Source organism: Xiphophorus maculatus, chromosome 22 (assembly GCF_002775205.1).
Source record: "Xiphophorus maculatus strain JP 163 A chromosome 22, X_maculatus-5.0-male, whole genome shotgun sequence".
In the NCBI taxonomy this organism is placed as follows: Eukaryota; Metazoa; Chordata; class Actinopteri; order Cyprinodontiformes; family Poeciliidae; genus Xiphophorus; species Xiphophorus maculatus.
The window spans coordinates 25,047,653-25,067,462 of record NC_036464.1 but is presented as its reverse complement, the minus strand read 5'-3'; the positions used below and the strand labels follow the sequence as shown (position 1 = coordinate 25,067,462).

At 41.5% G+C, this 19,810-nt stretch overlaps 1 protein-coding gene across 1 annotated transcript in view; it reads right to left on the bottom strand.

Annotated features, from left to right (window-relative positions):
• Positions 1 to 4,425: 4,425 nt before the first annotated feature.
• Positions 4,426 to 19,810, bottom strand: part of ttc27 (tetratricopeptide repeat domain 27) — a 50,053-nt gene continuing 34,668 nt past the window's right edge. The window contains exons 12-20 of the mRNA XM_023327997.1: positions 17,808 to 17,930; positions 13,187 to 13,414; positions 11,707 to 11,805; positions 10,775 to 10,827; positions 9,049 to 9,214; positions 7,353 to 7,550; positions 6,303 to 6,414; positions 4,888 to 4,988; positions 4,426 to 4,656 (exon numbers count right to left, since the gene is read on the bottom strand). Of these exons, the coding sequence (XP_023183765.1) occupies positions 4,531 to 4,656; positions 4,888 to 4,988; positions 6,303 to 6,414; positions 7,353 to 7,550; positions 9,049 to 9,214; positions 10,775 to 10,827; positions 11,707 to 11,805; positions 13,187 to 13,414; positions 17,808 to 17,930 (1,206 nt within the window). The 3' untranslated portion in view covers positions 4,426 to 4,530. The remainder of the gene's footprint in view (positions 4,657 to 4,887; positions 4,989 to 6,302; positions 6,415 to 7,352; positions 7,551 to 9,048; positions 9,215 to 10,774; positions 10,828 to 11,706; positions 11,806 to 13,186; positions 13,415 to 17,807; positions 17,931 to 19,810) is intronic.

Below are 19,810 nucleotides of genomic sequence, written 5' to 3'. Positions count from 1 at the left end.
TTCTACGTACTAATATACTATTAGAAATTAAAGTGCAAAAATCTTCAATAATGAATATTATTGTAGTCCAAGTATGAAATGCAGGCAGAAACAGGCAAAGCAATGGGAATGACAACAGCTGGGAAAGTCAGATTATATCATGGAAGGAGACAGTGAAGGCCAATGAATCCAGGGTGCGATGTACACACAGAGGCAAGGTGGATAATGACATGGGCAGCAGGTGAAAGACCTGTGACAGGTAGCAAAATTTGGCAGGATGATGGGAACAGAGGAACGCAGGCTAATGAATATCTTGTTCAGCTCGGACTTCTTTCTTTGCAGTGGGGAAAAGCAATTTCTGGTAAGCTTCATAGCGTTGAACTGGTGCATTACATACGTCACAAGCAAACGTTGCGTAAACCTTAGCATTCTCATTACCTGACACTCATTACTCCAGACGCTCTGGACAAAACAAATAGAGTGGTAGAACAAGGGGCTGGTTTTTACCAGGCTACATTCAGGTACAACTGGTAACCAAATCCCCTGTGGGTTCCATATTGGCTAACTTCTGAAATACTAAAAGAAGCTGATGGATCAAATTTATTGTCAAATTATTTTTGTTTTTCTTTGCTTACTGATTTTAAAAAGCAAGAAATAAAAAAACAAATTTAATTTCTATGTTTCTAATGTATCAAAAACATACAGAACATGCCAAAGTTGCATGTTGATTGTCTAGTGTGTGTAGTCATCACTGACGGGTGCAACAGATCTTTAGCAGCGTGCTCAAGGCCGGATTTACTGAACTGTACTGGAACATTTACCGACTAATACCAAGGTTGAAAAGCTAGTTTAAAATTCCACATAACCTGTTGACACAGACTTGGTGAACCCCAGAACTCCAGTCACCTGGACCTCCAGCGCTCTACCACTGTCTTTACCAGACCATTGGAGACAGACGGGCAGGCAGAAAACGGCGAGTAGCAGAGGCTTTAGGGGAGGTGTAAATAGGTTTAGTATTTATAATTCTGCAACATGTCTGGGAAGTCATGTTAATCTGAAATGTAAGACAAATACATGTGTTCCATCCCTAATTTTGTAAAGCAGTGATTTGGTATTTTTCTAATGGTTGAGAACAGCTTTGCATCAGCATTAGCCCTGGGTGTGAACTGGCTTATCATCTGTCCTCGCATCCTATTTATACACTAGACGACTGGAACATAGCGAAGGAACAGTGAAAGAACAACCTAGTAGTTAAAATACAGGCACGTCTATGATAGAGCAGTCAGGATAGCCACGTCTCCTGGTTGAAAACTGGACTCATTGGTGCTGACCTCTCACAGCTATCACTGTGATGTCATGCGATCTGATTTAGGCCGCATGAGAAAGTTTTGAAGGAAACAACTTCCTGTTTGCACATTCCTCCATGTTTGCTTCCTGATAGTTCGAAGCATGTTAGGCGTATGTTGGCGGCGGGCCCGGCTGCTGGACGTGGAGCCCTGGAGGTTGAGTGGAAGCAGAAGCCAGGACCGACCGGGTCACAGCTTTCTAGGGAAATAAGACGGAGGCTGCACAAGCGCTTTGCCAAGCTAGTGTAGAAAGATACAGCATGCCTCAGAGGAAGATTGTAGCCAGATGATGAAATAATTTTCTTTTTGTAAAATGGGGTCAGAGAGTTCATTTTAATGGCTCAGAGACTAAATTCGTTCATAATAAACATGTTGGAGAAAATCATCCACCAGAGACACACTCTGGATTTTCGGACAGTTCTGATGAAAGATGAATAATTCCTGCTAACAGGCTGTACTGAAGCTAATTCTGCACAAAGAGTCACATGGTTTTTTTCAGTCTAAATACATAGTTATGTTAAAGGCATGCTGACCTGTTTCCATGGAGATAGTTTCCTTTTTCCCACTAACTCACTCTTCTTTCCTTGTAAGATCCAAATAAAAATCTCCTCCACAGATTCCTCTAAAACTTTGAGCCTCGAATTCTCATACCGTAGATCTATTTATGGTATACTGGGGATCACGGATCATTTGAATGCCACATCTTTAAATGAGTGACGCATAAAATACATCATGTCACACCATCTTGGTTCCAGACCAATAGCGATACCATTATGGAGCCAACTGGTGAGGTGACTTTAACCATTGGGATGCATCCAAAACAATCTGGACTGCAAAGGAGGAATCTTTTTTGAGTTCATCCAGAAAATATTTTTGTAAAGAAAGTGATACCGGCATGTTTTTTTGTGCAGTAGTATTCTTTTTTTTATTTCCTTCTTTAGATTGGAAATATCTTCTTAAGCTGAAATTTCTTCTTCACATTTTCTTAGGAGCAGAATGAAAAAAGGTCTTCCTAATGAACTTGAATGTATTGAAAGACAGGATGTTAGAATGAGTTCAGGCTTTAACTTTCAAACGCTGCTATTGTTTCGAGCACAGTTCCACTAACACAGCAAACATTTTATCAGCTGAGGGAGGAATGGGACAAAATTCTCTATAAACAGTGGGAGACGTAGTTGCAGATGCAGGGAAGAGAAAGAGATTGTTGCCAACTGTGGCTCTACGCAGGGATGAAGGTAGCTTTAAATTCTTGCCAGAGTTCTGACTATCTGTGCTACCTCGTCAGATTTTCCTACCATAGCATGGATCGACAGCTATGTCTATCTGTTGGTGCTACGCATCTAAAACTGCTACCGTCATGTTTACAGACCAAAAATGGTTTACTTTCACCCCTGGCTCTATGTCTTACTGATAACTGGGACATACTGGATGGACTCCTGATGGACGCAGAAATTTGTTTTCTGCAGCCTCATTTTTTCCCCCCTCATCTACCCTCATTTTATTATTTTTTTCTCATCTAAAGAAAGGGCAGCACCTCCCATGATAGCCGCAGCTTCAGGCGCCTGTCTGCCGATGCTGTTCATCTGTCCCTTTGTTCTTTGGATGGTGTTTCTGTACAATGAGAATAAAGGCTGATTTGGATTCCTTTAAATCGTGGATGGTCCGGCACTAACTGGCCTTCCTCCGACTCTGACCTGCTGTACAGAGAGATCTGAGAGTGAGGATGTCTGAAACACTCTGAGGGAACATCAGGAATGTTTGGAGGTACCGTGAAGCAGAACAGGCAACGCTTTGTGTCCTGTTATTGGAGGGCTCCTCTGGACGATGACAGCGCCGCAGTAAATCACTCACAGGATGTATCCAAGAATAGCCTTCAGGAAATTAAATTAGAATAAGGAGATTAGTTACTCGTGCTTTATGAGTGATATGATGTGGCGATGAATGAAATGGCTTGAATTAAGGATTTAATAAACCTTACCTGGATGTCAGAGTTTGCTCTGCTGAGATCCGCCTTAGTACTGGCTCAAACCATCGACTGGTAGCAACATTCAGGATGTATTTGTTGCACGGTTTTTAATTACCTCATGCTATAATAAGACCTGTTTTGGCTTTGCATAATGGCTTCATAAATAGCTCTTATGTAATCTGATCTGAGACAAAAAGCAGTCATCTTTATCAATCAGTTGCAGTACCGTCTACCTTGGCAGCAGAGGTAGAGGCTCTATGGACTGGGACGTACACGATCCAATATCTAACTGTGCTGGAACTGCAGAGCTCAGAGAGCAGCCTGACTCCTGGAAGATTAGAATGGATTTGGCCCATTCCTCCTGACAGAACTGGTTTTGTACCCAAATTAGTGCAAAGGTAAATTTGAGATCAGTGGCTTGTGACTTTTCTAACTAATTTGGTTGTATGCTGAGTGAGGGTTTCTGCCAGAAACCCTGCGTTTCTTAGGCTTATTATATTAATAAGCCTGGCAGGCCACCAGGCTTTACTTGGCCCCCCACCAGGCTAAGTGTTTTATTTTAAGTAATTTTTTTTACAAGTAACATTGACAGTAAAGACGGCTTAACCTCGGTTTATAGTTGACACATTGAACTTGGTCCCTGCACCTCTCTGTTGGTTATGCTATTATTTCCAAATTATGATCTCAACTTGTGCACCTCAGAACTTTTGTAACATTGAACATTTTTTTGCACAAAAACAGTAGTGGCAGCTAGTGGACTGCCACAGTGTCCTTACCACTGGGCTGAGCAGGTTTTCTGGAGGAAACCCTGCAGAACCCGTCTACGTCCTGAACCATCCCAGTGTTCATCAGGGGAAATTCTGGGGTTGTTTTTTATTTACCAGACCATCTGGTAAATAAATAAAAAAAGCACCTACAGGTTCTACAGGCGGGAAAAACTGGGGAGCTCAACTAGGGAAGGTTGGGGAGATTTTGTAGCAAGTATTTAATATTCTGACATTCAGTAAATGAAAAGAAGCTTGGTATCCAAGTTGATCTAAAACAGGAACCGTTTAGCCTGATTTATCTATATTCTTTCATTTGTCAATAACTGGTTTCGACTTCATTATTTGCAGAATGAAGAATGAACACATGCAGCATTTAATTATCAAGTTTACTTCTTGATACCTTAAAACAACCATTTACATTATATTGTGGACATGAAGGTATAAAAACGTCATGGTAAAGATGCAGTTTGCATCACTGGGACTGGTTCCGCAGCCTCCCACTCAGCTCCTGCAGATCTGAGATCAGCCGTTCCAGAGCTGCAACGCCGTCCCGTAGATCGGCATGGACTTCACCCGTCGCAACATCCGTGTGGATTTGCTGCGAGACCACAATGCAGAAAGCATCAAAACATGCATTAGTCTTCTCGTTGCATTACAGACAATCGGCTGCATGCTACTGTCATTCCAACCACAGTGCAGTTACCGAGTTCAGTGTTAACTCCAAACAATATTAAGTGTCTGCTGACTGCATGAACTCTCAACCAGAAGTGAGGTGTGTGTGGGTGTGTGTGTGTGTGTGTGTGTGTGTTCGGTGACCTAGGGAAGCTACCTTGGCTTTGGTGGCCAGACTCCGGAGGCTGAGGCGGCTGGACGACAGCATCTGGAGAGATTCTGCAGGATTCGTCTTCATCTCGCTGCAGCTAATGCTCACTGAGAGACAGAGGCAGAGAGGCAGGGAGAGGTCACAAATGTTACTGATGAAGCCTGTTGCATCTGAATTGGAAATCAGTGCTTGAATACAGTGGGCACAGTCTATCTGGTAAACGGCTTTGCCTGGATGGTAAAGATGATAAATGGGTTATCAGTTTATCATCTTACATAATACATATTCTAGTGGGGACTAGAATATGTATTTGTTACTATTTTGGACTACTGTAACCTTTGATCTGAATGTTCTGAAAAGTCACTCAGGTCTTTAAATTCCTGCAGGTTTTTTTTTTTGGGGGGGGGGGGGGGGGTACTTCCTGTAAAATTTAAAGTAGAAATGAAAAGAATATTCACACAAGCACCATTATTCCATAAGAACGTATTGCTCATATTGTCCCCTCAGAGCCCTTCAGTATCAGTCAGCAGGTTTACTAGTGACTGCTGGTGTATTGAACGCCACAATGAAAGGCAAAGCTTTAAGACTTTAAATCTTAAACTGATTAGCTTTTGTGTTCTACTGTTGGGCTAGAGCTGCACAGAACATTGATTCCTAGGAGGATCCAATCTGAAATTCCTTGCCAAACCTAACAAAATATTAATAGTACATGAGCAGATTAATCAATGCAGTATGACAGCATGGAGGCCAGAAGGTCATCATAAAGAGAGGAATCAGCTAAAATAGCCGCCTGCTTGTTAAATAGGGACCAAAACAGACAAATATTGTAACAAAAGCTAGCAATCAAAGTAGCCAGACTATAGACTGGAAATAATATTTGAGTTTTGTGATAGTTAGAAGATGCCAATCTGAAGCTGAGATTTTAGCTGAAAGCCCTCAAAAAGATAAATTATTGGAAAAACAAGGTGCTGGTGCCAGGGCTGTTGGTCACCTAGGGATCATGGATGAGTTTGAATACATCAAGTTCCTGCCGTTTTATAGAGAAGAAGTTAAGAAAAGATGAGTGTGGAAATGAGACATTTTTATTCATTTTTATCCCCAATGTGTTGGGGATATAGAGTTCATCGGTTACTGCAAGGTTCGCAAATCCCTTCCTGTAAATGCTCCCAAAACATCATCCCTCCACCGCCGTGTTTAACAGCTGATGTTCCTGCATTTTCCCCAGACATGGAGCTTCACATTATGGCCTGACACCTCCACTGTTGTCTCATCATTGCAGATGTGTTTCAGGCAGATGAAACGTTGCAAGCCTTAGTCACGTAGCCATTTTCTCCCTGATCCTTTCATCTGCATTCTGGCCTTTTAAGGAGTGGAAAGTGTGAACAGTGGTGATGTACACACACAGCTGAGTGTGTTCTCACCTTCTCCCATGGCAATTGCTCTTCTGATCACCTCCTTGAAAAGAACAGGGTCCTTCTCCCAGCCGCTAGCTTGAACCTCACAGCGATGAGCTTTGGACAGGAACTGCAGAGCCTGGAGACAAACACAAGCGGCCCGCGCTGACCTCACCACACTTTCTTTTTTTAAACAAGTTCTCTCTGGCTGTGTTGGTTTGCGATCCAAAATCAGACAAGTCCAGCCATTATAGAGCTCTAAACTTTTCTTTATATCCGTTCTTTGCACATTACATGACAAACTGACAAACATTCCCAAACAAGAGGGAGCCACCCCTCTGATTCAAACCACCTGGCTTTTAAAGCATGGCCAGGACTAATTAAGGGGCGGAGACAACAATTACATTTCCAGGTAAACAAAAGAACAAACATTTGTGCTAAACAATATTCCTAAACAAATATTCACAGAATTACAACTAACAATTTAACACAAACAAAAATAAGCTGGGACCAAACAAAAAATAAAACAAACATCTCTCTTCCTTCTCAAACAATGGACCTTCCCAGTAAGGTAAATTGGAAACACCAGGTCCTAGGCATCACTGCTCATGGGCGTGCCTCCATGGCAGCAGATGACCTCAAAGGAAAGAGAGGATGATCAAAACAAAATATTAAATAAAGCAACAATACAGGAAGCACAAAAAAACAACAACACCTGTTGAGGGGGGGTAAATCCCTCACAGGCTGTCTGGATCTCAGACAATGTCAGAGTATCAAGGTTGATGCCCAAAAGATTTACTTTCACAAGTGGAGCATTACAGCTTTCTATCTCTCTTCATCTCTAATGGTGGGCGATACCAATCTCATGTTGTGCAGAACTGAAAAAAATGGATTGGTGCGTTCCCACTCGTAGCCCTTAAATTTTAAGACGGACTACAAAGTTTTTATAATGTAATGATAAAAAAACCAAAAACAACTACTGACCCAATTATTTAACACAAAGAACAAAGCAACGCTGAGGAAACATCCAGCAATGAATTTATTTTTTTTTTAACAAAGCACCAGCATGAATCCCACCTTGTCGTTGTCGTCTGGGTTTGAGCCGCGGCCGCCACCGTACAGCACGGCGTACTGCTGCCATATTTCAGCGTCGCTGCTGTGGCGCGCACTGACACGTCCGAGAAGTTCCTTCAGCTTCGGGGCCAAGGTTCCGGCCTGCGCCCCCTGGCTGTCAGTCAGATTCTCCACAACCGCCCTGACCAGGATCTGTAGAATCTACAAATGGGAAAAGATTTTGAGCCGTTGGACTCGGCAGAAAGACGAGTCCCACGTCTTTCTGCCGAGTCTCCTGACTATACGAGCGGACAGAGATTTAAAGAGGAGCGGCAAAAGTAAACGAGGTGGATTAGCATTTGCAGATGCTACAACAGATATTACTGTGAAGTGATTTTAATTATTCCTCACTCATGGATGCAGCTGGTCACCATAGAAACCCATTCCAAGCTCTCTGTACTCTGTTCTTGAGCTCATCTGAAGGCCACATGAAGTTTTTAGGTCTGCAGTGATCGACTCTGCAGAAAGTTGGCGACCTCTTCGCACTATGCGCTTCAGTATCCACTGACCTCGCTCTGTCAGTTTACGTGGCCTAACACTCCCTGGATGAGCTGCTGTCGTTCCCAAACACTTCAATTTTCTTATAATACAGTTGACTGTGGAATATTTAGGAGCGAGGAAATTTCACATCTGGATTTGGAACACCTGATTCCGATCATTTGGATGGATGAGCAAATACCTTTGGCAATGTACTGTATGCAAGATGGATATTCTGCCAGTGAGTCGGTTATGATCAGTGTCTCAGTCACCTTAAAGTGATACTAAGAAAGTTGGAAATGCTTTCACAAATTTACATATTTAAGCCCAATAATTCAGCAAACAAATGAGGCGCAGAAAACAGATGTTCGGCCTCTAATTATGAAGTTAGATGGGATAATACTGAAGGAATTTCATTTCATTTCACTGGTCATCTTCGCAATTAAGCAGCAATGAAGCTTTACAATGTGCACAACATACTACAGAGAAGGAAATGGATTTATTTAAGGCATTGTTTTGTATTCTGACTGAGACTATATCTTTGATACAGAAAAATGTTGGAAAACACACAAAATTATTAAAGTGCTCTCTCGATGCTTGATGTAAACGCAACATGCAGAAATCGACAGGTTTTAGGTGTTTAGAAGGTCAAAGGTCAAGCCAACATCCTGGCTCTCTACAGAAAACTGCTGCTTCTATAGCGTAGTTAATGTTCTATAGCAGCAAATTTACCTAAAAGGTTTCCTACCAAGACCTACATTATGTCGCTGCTCATTCTACTCCCTTATGAAGTAGAGCTGCAAAGTAGAAGCACTTTCCAAAAACAACTGTTTCTGGAGAGCAGATGTGAATTTACAAAGCTGACGGTTCGGGGTTTTGGTGAAAGCTCCGTTTTATTTATGAGGACGACACAAAGTTTCCACTTAGAATGCAACCACTGTTATGGGAGTAAGAGAGGCTTCTCCTTCAGCTGCTGCTTGGCCGTTGCATCATGTAACCACAATGCACAAGATCCATTTAGGACAGAACAAAGCTTTCTGTTCTGACCCAGGTTTTGTCTGACGGCTGTGTCACACAGACAATATGGAGGGGAAACCGAATCTAACTGCTTAGTTCAGAAATTAAATGTACAACTTTTAAAAACTAACGAGAAATCATTCTCGCTGGGGAAGAAGTTCTTTACCTGGACATCTTTGTAGTTTTCCCTCAGATCCATGAGACGGTGGTACGCCTTGATGGCTTCAGCGAAATCCCCAATGTCAATGCTGACCACAATGAAGTTCTCCCAGATCTGCCAGTGCTCGTAGTTGCATTTCAGGGCCTCTTGCAGGGTTCGAAAGGCTTTGGTTCTGTCGGCCAATGAAAGGAAGCAGAAGAGCCTCAGATTCAACTTAACGGGTTGGGAGAAGTGGTTCAAAACAATTTCTACAAAAAAAATTATCTATCTCAACTGAATCTTTTGTTCAAATCATGTAATCAGGACTTTTATTTTGTTTTAAATTTTTCAACCTTAAAACTACAATGGTGTGTTAAGGACTTTATAGATAAGGGGAAAAAAAGGAGTGATTAACTTCCACCAAAAAATCTTAGATGACCATAAATCACAACAAATATTTCAAAACACACAGTTTAAAAGGTTTGTAGAAGTTGAAGAGAATCCAGAGAAGATCTTTAAAGATCTATTCTGTTTCAGGGAAAACTTTCTATTGCCTGACGGTTGTTGTGAACTTCAGTTTGAAACCTACGTTTTCTATGACGACGCATTAGTGCCATTGTAGACAGAGAAAAAATAGCACTCTATGTTCTAGAGAAAAACTTGGAAGTTTCAAATGTCAAAACTTTTCAAAAACATCTGAGATTGATCTCAAAATTTCCCAAAGTTTTTGGGTTTTTTTGTCAGAAAGCCTTTTAAGATGGTGTATTTTGAAAGATTTGCTGTGATGTACTGTTATCTAAGAATGTGAAAGTCAACAAAAAAAAAAAACTCATCATTCCACACAAGATGTCGAACAACAGCTGGTCAAAAGCAAACATCTGAGATGAGGTCAGAGTGTGTCTGACGCTGCCGAGTTGGAATTTCAACACAATGATGTCAGAAGTTTAGAGAAAAGCTGCCAAATGAACTCCAACTCCGCCGGTCATTTGTGGGAGGGACAGCTGCAGCTTCGCTTGCATTACATAAAAATCTCAAACCAATAGGTTTTTGTTTTTTTTGGATAATATTTTTGCTTTATTTGAAGTTTGATCGGTTCTGAACCGTCAAACCCAGACCCGTTTACTGGATTGCCAGGCAGAGACTGGTCTGAACATGAGTCCACTGCTCTGGTGTCCAGTGGTGAGGAGTTTCACACTGAGACAAGGTTTGAATATTTGGCTTCTTGACCATATAATCCTTCCCATAATGCTCCACTTTGGGCTGTTGTGGAGCTAATCTGAATTGACTTGGTTCATTCTGTCCGTTCATTTTTGAAACCACAATCAAACTGAAGCAATCAGAGTTTAATGCTGTTTAATGTAATTTTCAACAATAATAACACAATGTCATATTTTCCTAATATTGTGCAGCTTTACCTGAATGTGACCTTTTGCTTGTTACCTTTTGCTAACAAGTATTCCAAGCCTGCTACAGAATTCTACATCGTTTTTACTTCCATCTCCTATTCTTCTACTTGTGTGAACCTATCTTTATGTGTAGCTGTTTTATACAATATATGCTTTTATGGGATTTTCTTCCACATCGCTCTGTGCTGCAGCAGCAATGCATACATTCCTCCTGGGGTACAAAGGATCATTCTATCCTATTCTCTTGCCTGCCACCTGAATATCACTGATGCTCCTATGAATACTAACAAGTTCAAACATGTCTTGCCTGGGCAGACATATTCAGCAGCTCCCAGACTCATACTCACTTCATCTGGAGGCGGATGTAGGCTGTGGAAAGGTTGTTCCATGCCTCTGCATTCTGAAAAAAGGGGTGAGTGAGCAGGGAGAGGGATGGAGGGGAAGAGAAAAGAAACAAAGACAGTTTGAGGGCGAGGCAGAAACATTTCCCATCTGGAACACAAATTCTGAAACTGGGGCCTTTGAGATTCTCAAAGTTGGAAAAATGAAGTGGAGGGCATTAAACCAGGAAGCAGCACTGGTGAAAACGTACGCTTTGATCCGTTTACCTCTTAAACTACAACATACTGTAGATATATGGCACTGATCGCAAATGACGTCACTTTGCCCGGCTGTTCAACACGGTGACATCTGAAGAGCGTGTAACACTGGGAAATAATCGTGTCCCGGGAGTGTCATTTCAGTATTCTTCGATAAAGAAGTAAAGGGTGGATTGTACTTGTGAAGTTGCCCCCTCCCTCTCTATTCCCTGGCTCAGATTTAGCAGCTGTACAGATCAATGTTATTAATTCTTAATAAATAAAAAAAAGAAATATGGGCAATTTTAAGGCATTTTTGATGAGGGAATAACATTTTAACATGATGTAAAACTTAAAAAAAAAAAAGATTTTACATAATGCTTCTTGTTGAACGTTGTGCGTCTGTTACTAGTTACAGTTTTATGTGTATACAATGATTTGTTTTTTATTTAGTGTATTTGTAGTTGGTAAATGCTAGTTGTGCTGGATGTAACACTAATTACACCCTGGGGATATTAGAGACACCTTGAACCTTGAACCCAAGGTTCACTGCGACAGCTGATTAGAGCATCAGGCTGGGGTGAAGGACTTAGAAGCTCAATCACACACAGAAAAATAGTCCTAGGTGTATATAGGATGGACCAGGCCTGGAGCCAGGAAACCAACAGGTCATAATCAGTTTGTGATGTTTATTCACTTACATCTGGCTCCAGTCCCACACACCTCTGGAAGGCTCTAGCAGCTCCCTCATAGCCCTCCAGAGCGAAGTAGGCACAGCCGAGGGAAAACCACACGCCAAGCTGCAAGAGGAGGGAGAACGGGAAATCAGAGCCAGTCTGAGCGTTAGGAGTAACAGACGTCTAACTCTCTGTCTGATCACTCAGAGCCTCGGTTCAAGAAGACAGAAACAAACCGGTTTTCAAAGCATGAAAGCAACATCTTTCAGTCATTGTTTGATGAAATAAGTTTTTTCTTTAAAGGTGTCTTTAAAGAAAATAAGCCAAATACAAAATCAATGGGTAAAAAAAGTACCCTGTAGGCAATCCTTCAGCATCAGCCGCTGTTAAGCTTTTATGTAGTTTCAGAGAAACTGGACCACCTGCTGTTTGCACAGTCTAGTGGTATCATGGCTGCTGTTGGCTGAATCTAAGCATAACAAGGATTCTTTTCTCATCTCGTCGCAGATCTGCTGCTGTTGGCGGTTACCGTCCTGTTGATGACCCAGATCTCATTGTCATGGAGACAAATGACCTCGCTTTGTAACGCTAGAATATTTTGGCATACAAAGGGCATCATGGTAGATTCAATAACGGCAAGGTGACCAGATCATCACCCCTCTACCACTGTGCTCTGCTGTTGGTAGTAAGAAGGTTGTTTCTGGTCCTGTGTTCACACAGACCAAGGTACTGCATACAAAGCAACCAATAAAAAGCAAAATAGTTCAACAATGACGTCACAAAATGGTCAACTTGAAAATTGTTACATCATGTAAATACTGAAGTAAAAATATACCTTTTTATAGGACTTTTCAATAGCAGAAGATTTGCAAAATAAGTAATTAAGCTCCATGACTAACATGACTTAATAACAACAAAAATAAAATTTTGCTGCAAGCAAGCAAATGATTAAATGAAAAAGGTTTACGATTAAGCTATTAACTAAAGTTTTGCACACTCCGTTTTGGAAAATGATGCGTCAGTTAGGCACTGTCCCAATGGCAAATTTTACTGGACGATAAACTGCCCCAGAATTTATTGCAATAAACGACAATATTGTTGCTTTGACACAAATTTCAAGCATCATAAGGATAATGGCATAATAATGCAAGAACGCTTTGTCAGAGCGGAATAAACTTTAATTTTAATGAACATTTAACACTGGAAGTGAAAGACATTTTAAATATCCAAAATAAACAGAAAAAAACAAATAAAATGAATTATGAAGTCTGTGTAAACAAAATTGACCTTCAAAACAAAAAAAGGGCTAGTAAAGACCAAAACACCAGACTGAAGACTCTTATCATCCAGTTTTTGGTAGAGAGAGAAAAACGCTAAATCATGTAAACAAAAATTATTGAACTCATTTTAATTTATCATGCGTTTAATTGACGTATTGTTTGTTGTGACAGGCCTAATGTCAGTAAACTGCATATGGGACAAAGTGGGAAATGTCTCTGATTACCTGCATGGTGTTGATTTTCAGCGACTGCTCAAAGCAGTCCACACACTGCTGGAAGTCCTTGGCCCGGAGGTGCAGCAGAGCCTTGGAGCGCATGGCTCTGGCGCTCCTCCGTCCCGACAGCTCCCACGCCCGGTCGTAGTACTGATGCTCGTTCAGGATGTCTCCAAGCAAACAGTACAGACTCGGAGTCTCCTTCTTCTCCAGCTCTCTGCGCACAATCTCCTCAGCCTGAGCAAATGGTGAGAGGAGAAATACAAAATGGTAAACAGGAGAACAGTGGCTGGTCTGCAAGGTTAAAGAACTAGCATATACAGTATATATATATATATATATATATATATATATATATATATATATATATATATATATATATATATAAATAACAGAGCTGTTATCTGAAGAATATCCAGCATAGTTACAATGAAAGAGCGAACTTCATTATAAGATCGATGTTTTCCTGTATCAGAAACTCTGGGATTTGAAGATTGTTTTTTGTGATTTCTTTGCAACCAAAATCAATAATTGTGTGAAGCTACTCTAAGGAATATTTGCTAGGAATTTTGTAATGGTTTTTTATCCCCATTGCTAAACCCTTTCTCAAATTTGCGTATAAAGGAAAAGATGTGAATAAAACAGTTTTAAGAACTTAAGCAGCTCGATTTTATCACTGGTAGACTAAAACTTTGACATCAAGTAAGACTGAGGGAGCAGTGTCAAAGAACTAAGAAATACTGCCACCTGCAGGTGGGAATTAGCATTCACTTCAGTATTTTTTGATACATTTTTACGGGAAATTTGCAATAAACTCACAATTATGCATTAACGCAGAGGCAAAATGTGGGATCTGTTGATTTGCGTAAATTTCCACCATCATGGAATTGCTAAGCACTGGAGGGACTGCTCTATGGACAAAAGTTATGAGTTTGATGACTTTGTATGGGAAGCTGGTTTAGAATCCCTTGCTCCAAGATTTCAGACATCTATTGTTCTTAGACCTTTGAGGTAAATATTTTCAGGAAAAAAAATCCAACTTGTCATTAGGAAGTACTGGGAAGTCTTCTTAATAGTTTCTTTCCCTTCATTGTGATAGTATCAGCTTGTTGCTTTTATTGCTGGTTTCTGAACTATCACTTATTTGTTTTACGAAGTTAACTTGCTTGTAAAAATCTTTTCAACAACCATGTTTACAGAGGCCACCTCTGATTAGAATGCCCAGTCAGTCAAGTTGTTCTCAAAGCTGTAATGTGAAACTTTCAATTTCAAGTTTTCTTAAAAGTCTGAATTAAAGTGTAGGAAACACAGCAAAGAGGGCAGCTTTATCTGAGGGTAATAATCAATCAGAGGGCTTTAACACCAGGCTGGACTGCCTGGAGCTGAAACTAAAAAGACACGCGGCGCACAGTGCGAGTGCTCTGCAGGAGACTTATCAGAGGTTCAGCCACAATAATGAACGGCCGTGCCGCACACATATCTGTTAATACCGCAAAGAAAGCAGGAAGAGAGGAGGAGTGGGAGGAGGAGTCCCGAAGACAGAAACATGACATGACTGCAGCGCATTCACAAAGGTCATGCTGTTCCTCTGGAGTTGATCCAAACCTCGATCCAATACACAGAGAGCTGGAGGAAGATACACACCGCTGAGCAGTGCTCAACATTTCTATTGTCCAGGAACATTACTTGCTTGCTACCATGTGTCTGAGTGAAAGAAGAGGACAGCAGTGGAAACAGGAGAAGCAACATTGGACGGAGACCAAACCACTCCAGACAAATGGATTACCTTGTTGCTTTGGAGCGCAGTCAGAGCATAACAGACTATTGGCTGGGACCACCACAGCCAGGGCAAAAGGGGGAAAGGAGACTTTCATTATGAGCCAGAGGCAAGCTGGGTAATCTAATTGGAGAGACAAGGGATGGTGTAATTAAATAAAGAGAGCTGGCAGAAAGCCCAGATGGCACCAAGAGCTCCGGACCTGAGGAGTCGGAGCGAGGCCAGGGATCAGAATCAGCACTTACGTCACGTCTGCACATCTGCACTCTGAGCCTGCGTCTGACAGACAGAGCACTTCCACCACGAGCTGACAGCAGCCTCATGGTCATGCTTTTCATTTAAGTACATGTGGGAATAAAAGCCTGAATCTTTACAGAGGCCAGGCATCAGAGCAAAGTTCAGGTTGGTGATGAGTAAGTACTCTGAGCTCTGCTTTAAAAACAAAAAACAGCTGCAACACCTTGAGACGAGTCTGACCTGAACAGTTGGCACTTCAAACAGAAGATCTGTGGAAAAAATTCTCACCCGTTCGTTCAGTTTTTTGTTTTTTTTTAATCCAACAAAAATCAATGTGGATTAAAAAAAAACCCAGACAAAATGGTGATGTGATCAAATAATACCAGAAGAACTTCTGAGCAAGGATGTTGTTATGAATTTCTAAAAAGATCCAGAGAAATATGGGCCAAAAAAAAAAAACAGTAAAGGGGCAGATCCCAAACAACAACACCTGCACTGGGCTGGAAGACCTGATTGGGGTTTCCAGATAAGGACCATAACACAGAATATACAATATAAAAGAATACACAGATGAAGAACAGAATAGGTCTTCATTTACCACTCCACACAATGGAGAACAGAATGAACTTTGTGAAAGTCCTGTTTGGACTTTCTGAAAGAAAACCAAGCTTGGCACAGAGAAAGGTTTAAGAAAGTTTTATTCTGTGAGGGGAAAAATGGTTTAAAATGGATGGTTCCCGTGGCGTCGTGCATAACTGGATCATCCCACTGAACAGGCTTTTACTGTGAATGTCCTTCTTAAAGCCATCGCTACCATGTGGTAGTTCCCAACAGCCAACTATAAATGTCCAAAATAACAACAAAAATCACTGGATGGCCAAAAAAGTCACCACCTGGATTTAACTAAGAGTTTATTGGTCGGATAAATATCTAAAGAGAAGCAGGAAGTAAATGAAAAATGTTGAGAAATATCCAGCACATTATTAGAAACTGGAAGGACAGGGGGCAGGCCTGCACCTTCCAGATCAGACAGCACATTAAGTTGTCCGACTTCCTGGCCTGGTGCGTCTCAGAATGTGTGCGCTGAAAGCGGCAGGGTCAGGGAGAGGAGCGGTCCCGTCGGGACAAAGTGTTGGGTATGAAACGCTCCCTCGGCTCCACCAACGACGATGCAGCGTCTGCCCCCCCCCCCCAGCAGGCAGACGTCCACCAGGGTGTGATCTGATTGGACAGGATGCACTAATCTCGCTCGGCACAAATACTGAGCTGCCTGGGATCTGACCCATGTTGCAGGAGTTCATCTAGCTTCAAGCAGGAACAAGGCTTTTTTAAAAAAAAATTTTATTCAATGTTCCGAAACAGAAGATTATGCATGAGGTGTAGTTAAAAATGATTTTAATAAATGGCCCAATACATTCCTGTGGGAGGAAGCAGATCTCTGAGGCCGTCGCACCAGAAGCGCCACGCTAACAAGTAATTACAGAAATATAGCTGAGACCGCATATTTACATACAGTCTTTTAAAAAGACGCTCAACATCTAACATTAAATTAGACTAAACCTTTCCTGTTTCAGACTGGTTAGGATCAGAATAACAGAAATTTTTTTTTTCCACAGATTTTTCTAAAGTTTGCATGCATTCACACAAACTTCTCACAATGGTTTGCTAAAACATTCCTCCATACAGGACTGGTGTCAGGTTCTCTCGCTCTCACACACACCTTTTCAGCTCTGCTTCTATAGCTTTGAGATCAGGGCTTTGTGACGACGGTCGCTTCAAAAATATTGACCTGTTGTCTTTAAGCCGTTTTCTAACTAATCTGGTGGTTTGTTTAGAGTCCATCTCCATTTAGAAAGCCCAGCTTTAATTGCCGGTGTACTGCGATGTTGCTTTAAAGCTTCCACATCACAGAGATGACACCTGTGATGTCATCTCTCTTACTAGGTACTACCGGACCATCCTGCACCAAGAGTAACCGCAAAAAACCATGATGATGCCACCGCCGTACTTTCCTGTTCTCTGGGCTCGCAGGTTGTTTTTTTTATCCAAATGTAGCAACAATCACTTGCACATGGCTTTTAATCCTAATTATGCTATTTTTTTGTAGCATAGTCAGACAGAATTATTATTTTTAGGTTGTAAAAGTGTTCCTAACGTACAGTCTTATTCTTACTTTATTTTCACTGTTTGTGTGGATATGCATTTCTCCACCGTGGGACGATAAAGCATATTCTGTACTAATATGTCTCTGCAGGGCAGGTTTTTAAACACTCCTCAAGTCATTTTGAAAGTAAAGGAAGTTGTTCTATAGTTGGGTTGAGAGATGAAGATACTTTTTGAGTGCATGTGTGTGTGTGCCAGGTTTTTATATCCTAATGGGAACCTATTTCTGTCTACAATGTGGGGTTGTGGGGACTATTGCTCCTTGTGGGGACATTTTCGTGGTTCCCTAAGGGGAAATGTAGTTTGTGGGTTATCGGTTAGGTATGTGATGGTTAGGTTTAGGATTATAGTTGTAGAAAACGAATGGAAGTCAATATAAAGTCCTCACAAGTCATAAAAACATGACTGCGTGTGCGTGCGTGCGTGCGTGCGTGCGTGCGCGAGAGAGCGTACCTTTCCATGCTGGCCCAGCTTCTCGTAGCAGACCACGGCGTCCTCCCAGAGCTGCAGCTGCTGGTAGAGCAGCAGAGCTGAGCTGATGCAGCCCAGGTCTATCAGCAGGCTGGCCAGCAGCTTCTGCAGAGCAAAACCAGCCCAAACCCTGTCACTCCACTGATTAAACACTACTCCTCTTACCGTCAACAGTAAGCAGCAGTCATCCTGATCTTTTACCAAATTATCAGCAGTAATAACACATCCTATGTTAAATGCACAGAACCATGATATAGGAAAGCCAAGCGGTACAGAAATGAATGATGTTCTTCCTCTCAGCCATAAAAAGGCCTTTGGTGCTTTGTTCCACGCCTGCTGCAGCTGATTGCTGCACTGCTCCCCCTCAGCCTCCGTCAGGTCCCCAAACACCGATGCACACTCCTCCATTCCAGCTTCATTGCTGGATCAGTTATTACATGCTGCCAGTTGCTGCCTCCTCCCCTTCCCTTTTTAATCTCCTCGACACGTCTTATTCTATCTATCACAGATTCTGCTTACTGCTCTTATTTTACTTCCTTCCTTTATTCTGAGCAACGTAAAATTCCTCTTCGTAGCTCTGCTGCTACGTTAAGGTTCAACAAATATCTCCTTAGACTTCACGTGTGCAGCAGAGCCTCCTCGCCGTCTGTTAGGGTCACGAGTCAATTCGTAAACAATTTTTAACTCAGAAACCAATTTACCCGTTCAATCGGTCTAGAGATTCTGCTTAAATTAAAGTGATAACAGGAAAAGACAGTGTAAACAAATGTACTGATTCTATAAGGTGCATCAAATACCATCAAATAAACTTTAAACAAAACTAGCTTTCTGCATATAATTCTGTAACTTAAATTACCTGCGTTAGGTAAGCTTAGCTACCTGGCTTTTTCTTAAATAAAAAAATATCAAATGATTAATACACTGTGGGCGAGACGGCGTTCTACAGCGGCCAAGTGGACGCATTATGTGATATGTGTTATACTCGGAAAAAAGAGCGGCAAAGATGAACAACTTAAACAGATTTTAAAATGGATTTTTGAGAATTTGGAATCGATTCAGAACACCCAGAACTAGGAAGTGCAATTCTTTTTAGAATAATTTTTTTTCTGCACCTCTACTGAGCGGTAACTCCTCCCACTGCAAAGATATTTGACCACATGTGGAGTTCCCTCTGTTTCATGGTGTACACAATGAAACTAATCAACCAAGGATTCTGTCACAGTTATAATGCTTTATGACTGTGACAGAGTTGCTATGAAGTCCTTGGAAAGGAAGGGATGTCTGTCATTTTAAAAGGAGACTCATGTTTTCTACTGCTTTAAGGGTAAAGAGGGGAAGAGACATCGCTGACGCCACAATTCAGTGTTGAATCGAGTTACGCTCACTTCAAAGTCAGAGGCATCTCACAACAATCAGATATTTATGTTCCACAGGAGCATAAACTTCATACAGCAGCTCAGAACAAACAGCTTAAAACATTTCTTAGTCTGAAGGACTTAGTCTCACCATGTCAACAGCCAAGACATTAGAAAGTTAGCGTTAATATTACGTTTTTTGTAATTTGTAATTGCGCTTCGTTAATTATGTGTTTTTCAATTTGTTGAAGTAGTTTGAACCTCAAGGCCACTGTAGTTTCTAGCTGGTAAAAGCAGCGCAAACACACACACACACAAAAAAGAACATCTAGTCTGGTTACTGGAAAATATTCCTCTAGATCAGTGTTTCCCAACCCTGGTCCTCAAGGCACACCGTCCTACATGTTTTAGAGGTTTCTCTGCTTTAATGTGCCTGATTCAACTGATTGCAGTTCAACAAACGCCTGTTAATCAGTCATCAATTGAAATCAGCTGGGCTGAAGCAAGGAAATACCAAAAACATGCAGGGCAGTGAGCCTTAAGGACCAGGGTTGGGAAACACTGGTCTAGATCATTTCAGGCTGCTCCAACTCCCGTCCTGGACAGCTGCTGGCCTGCAACTTTCAGAGG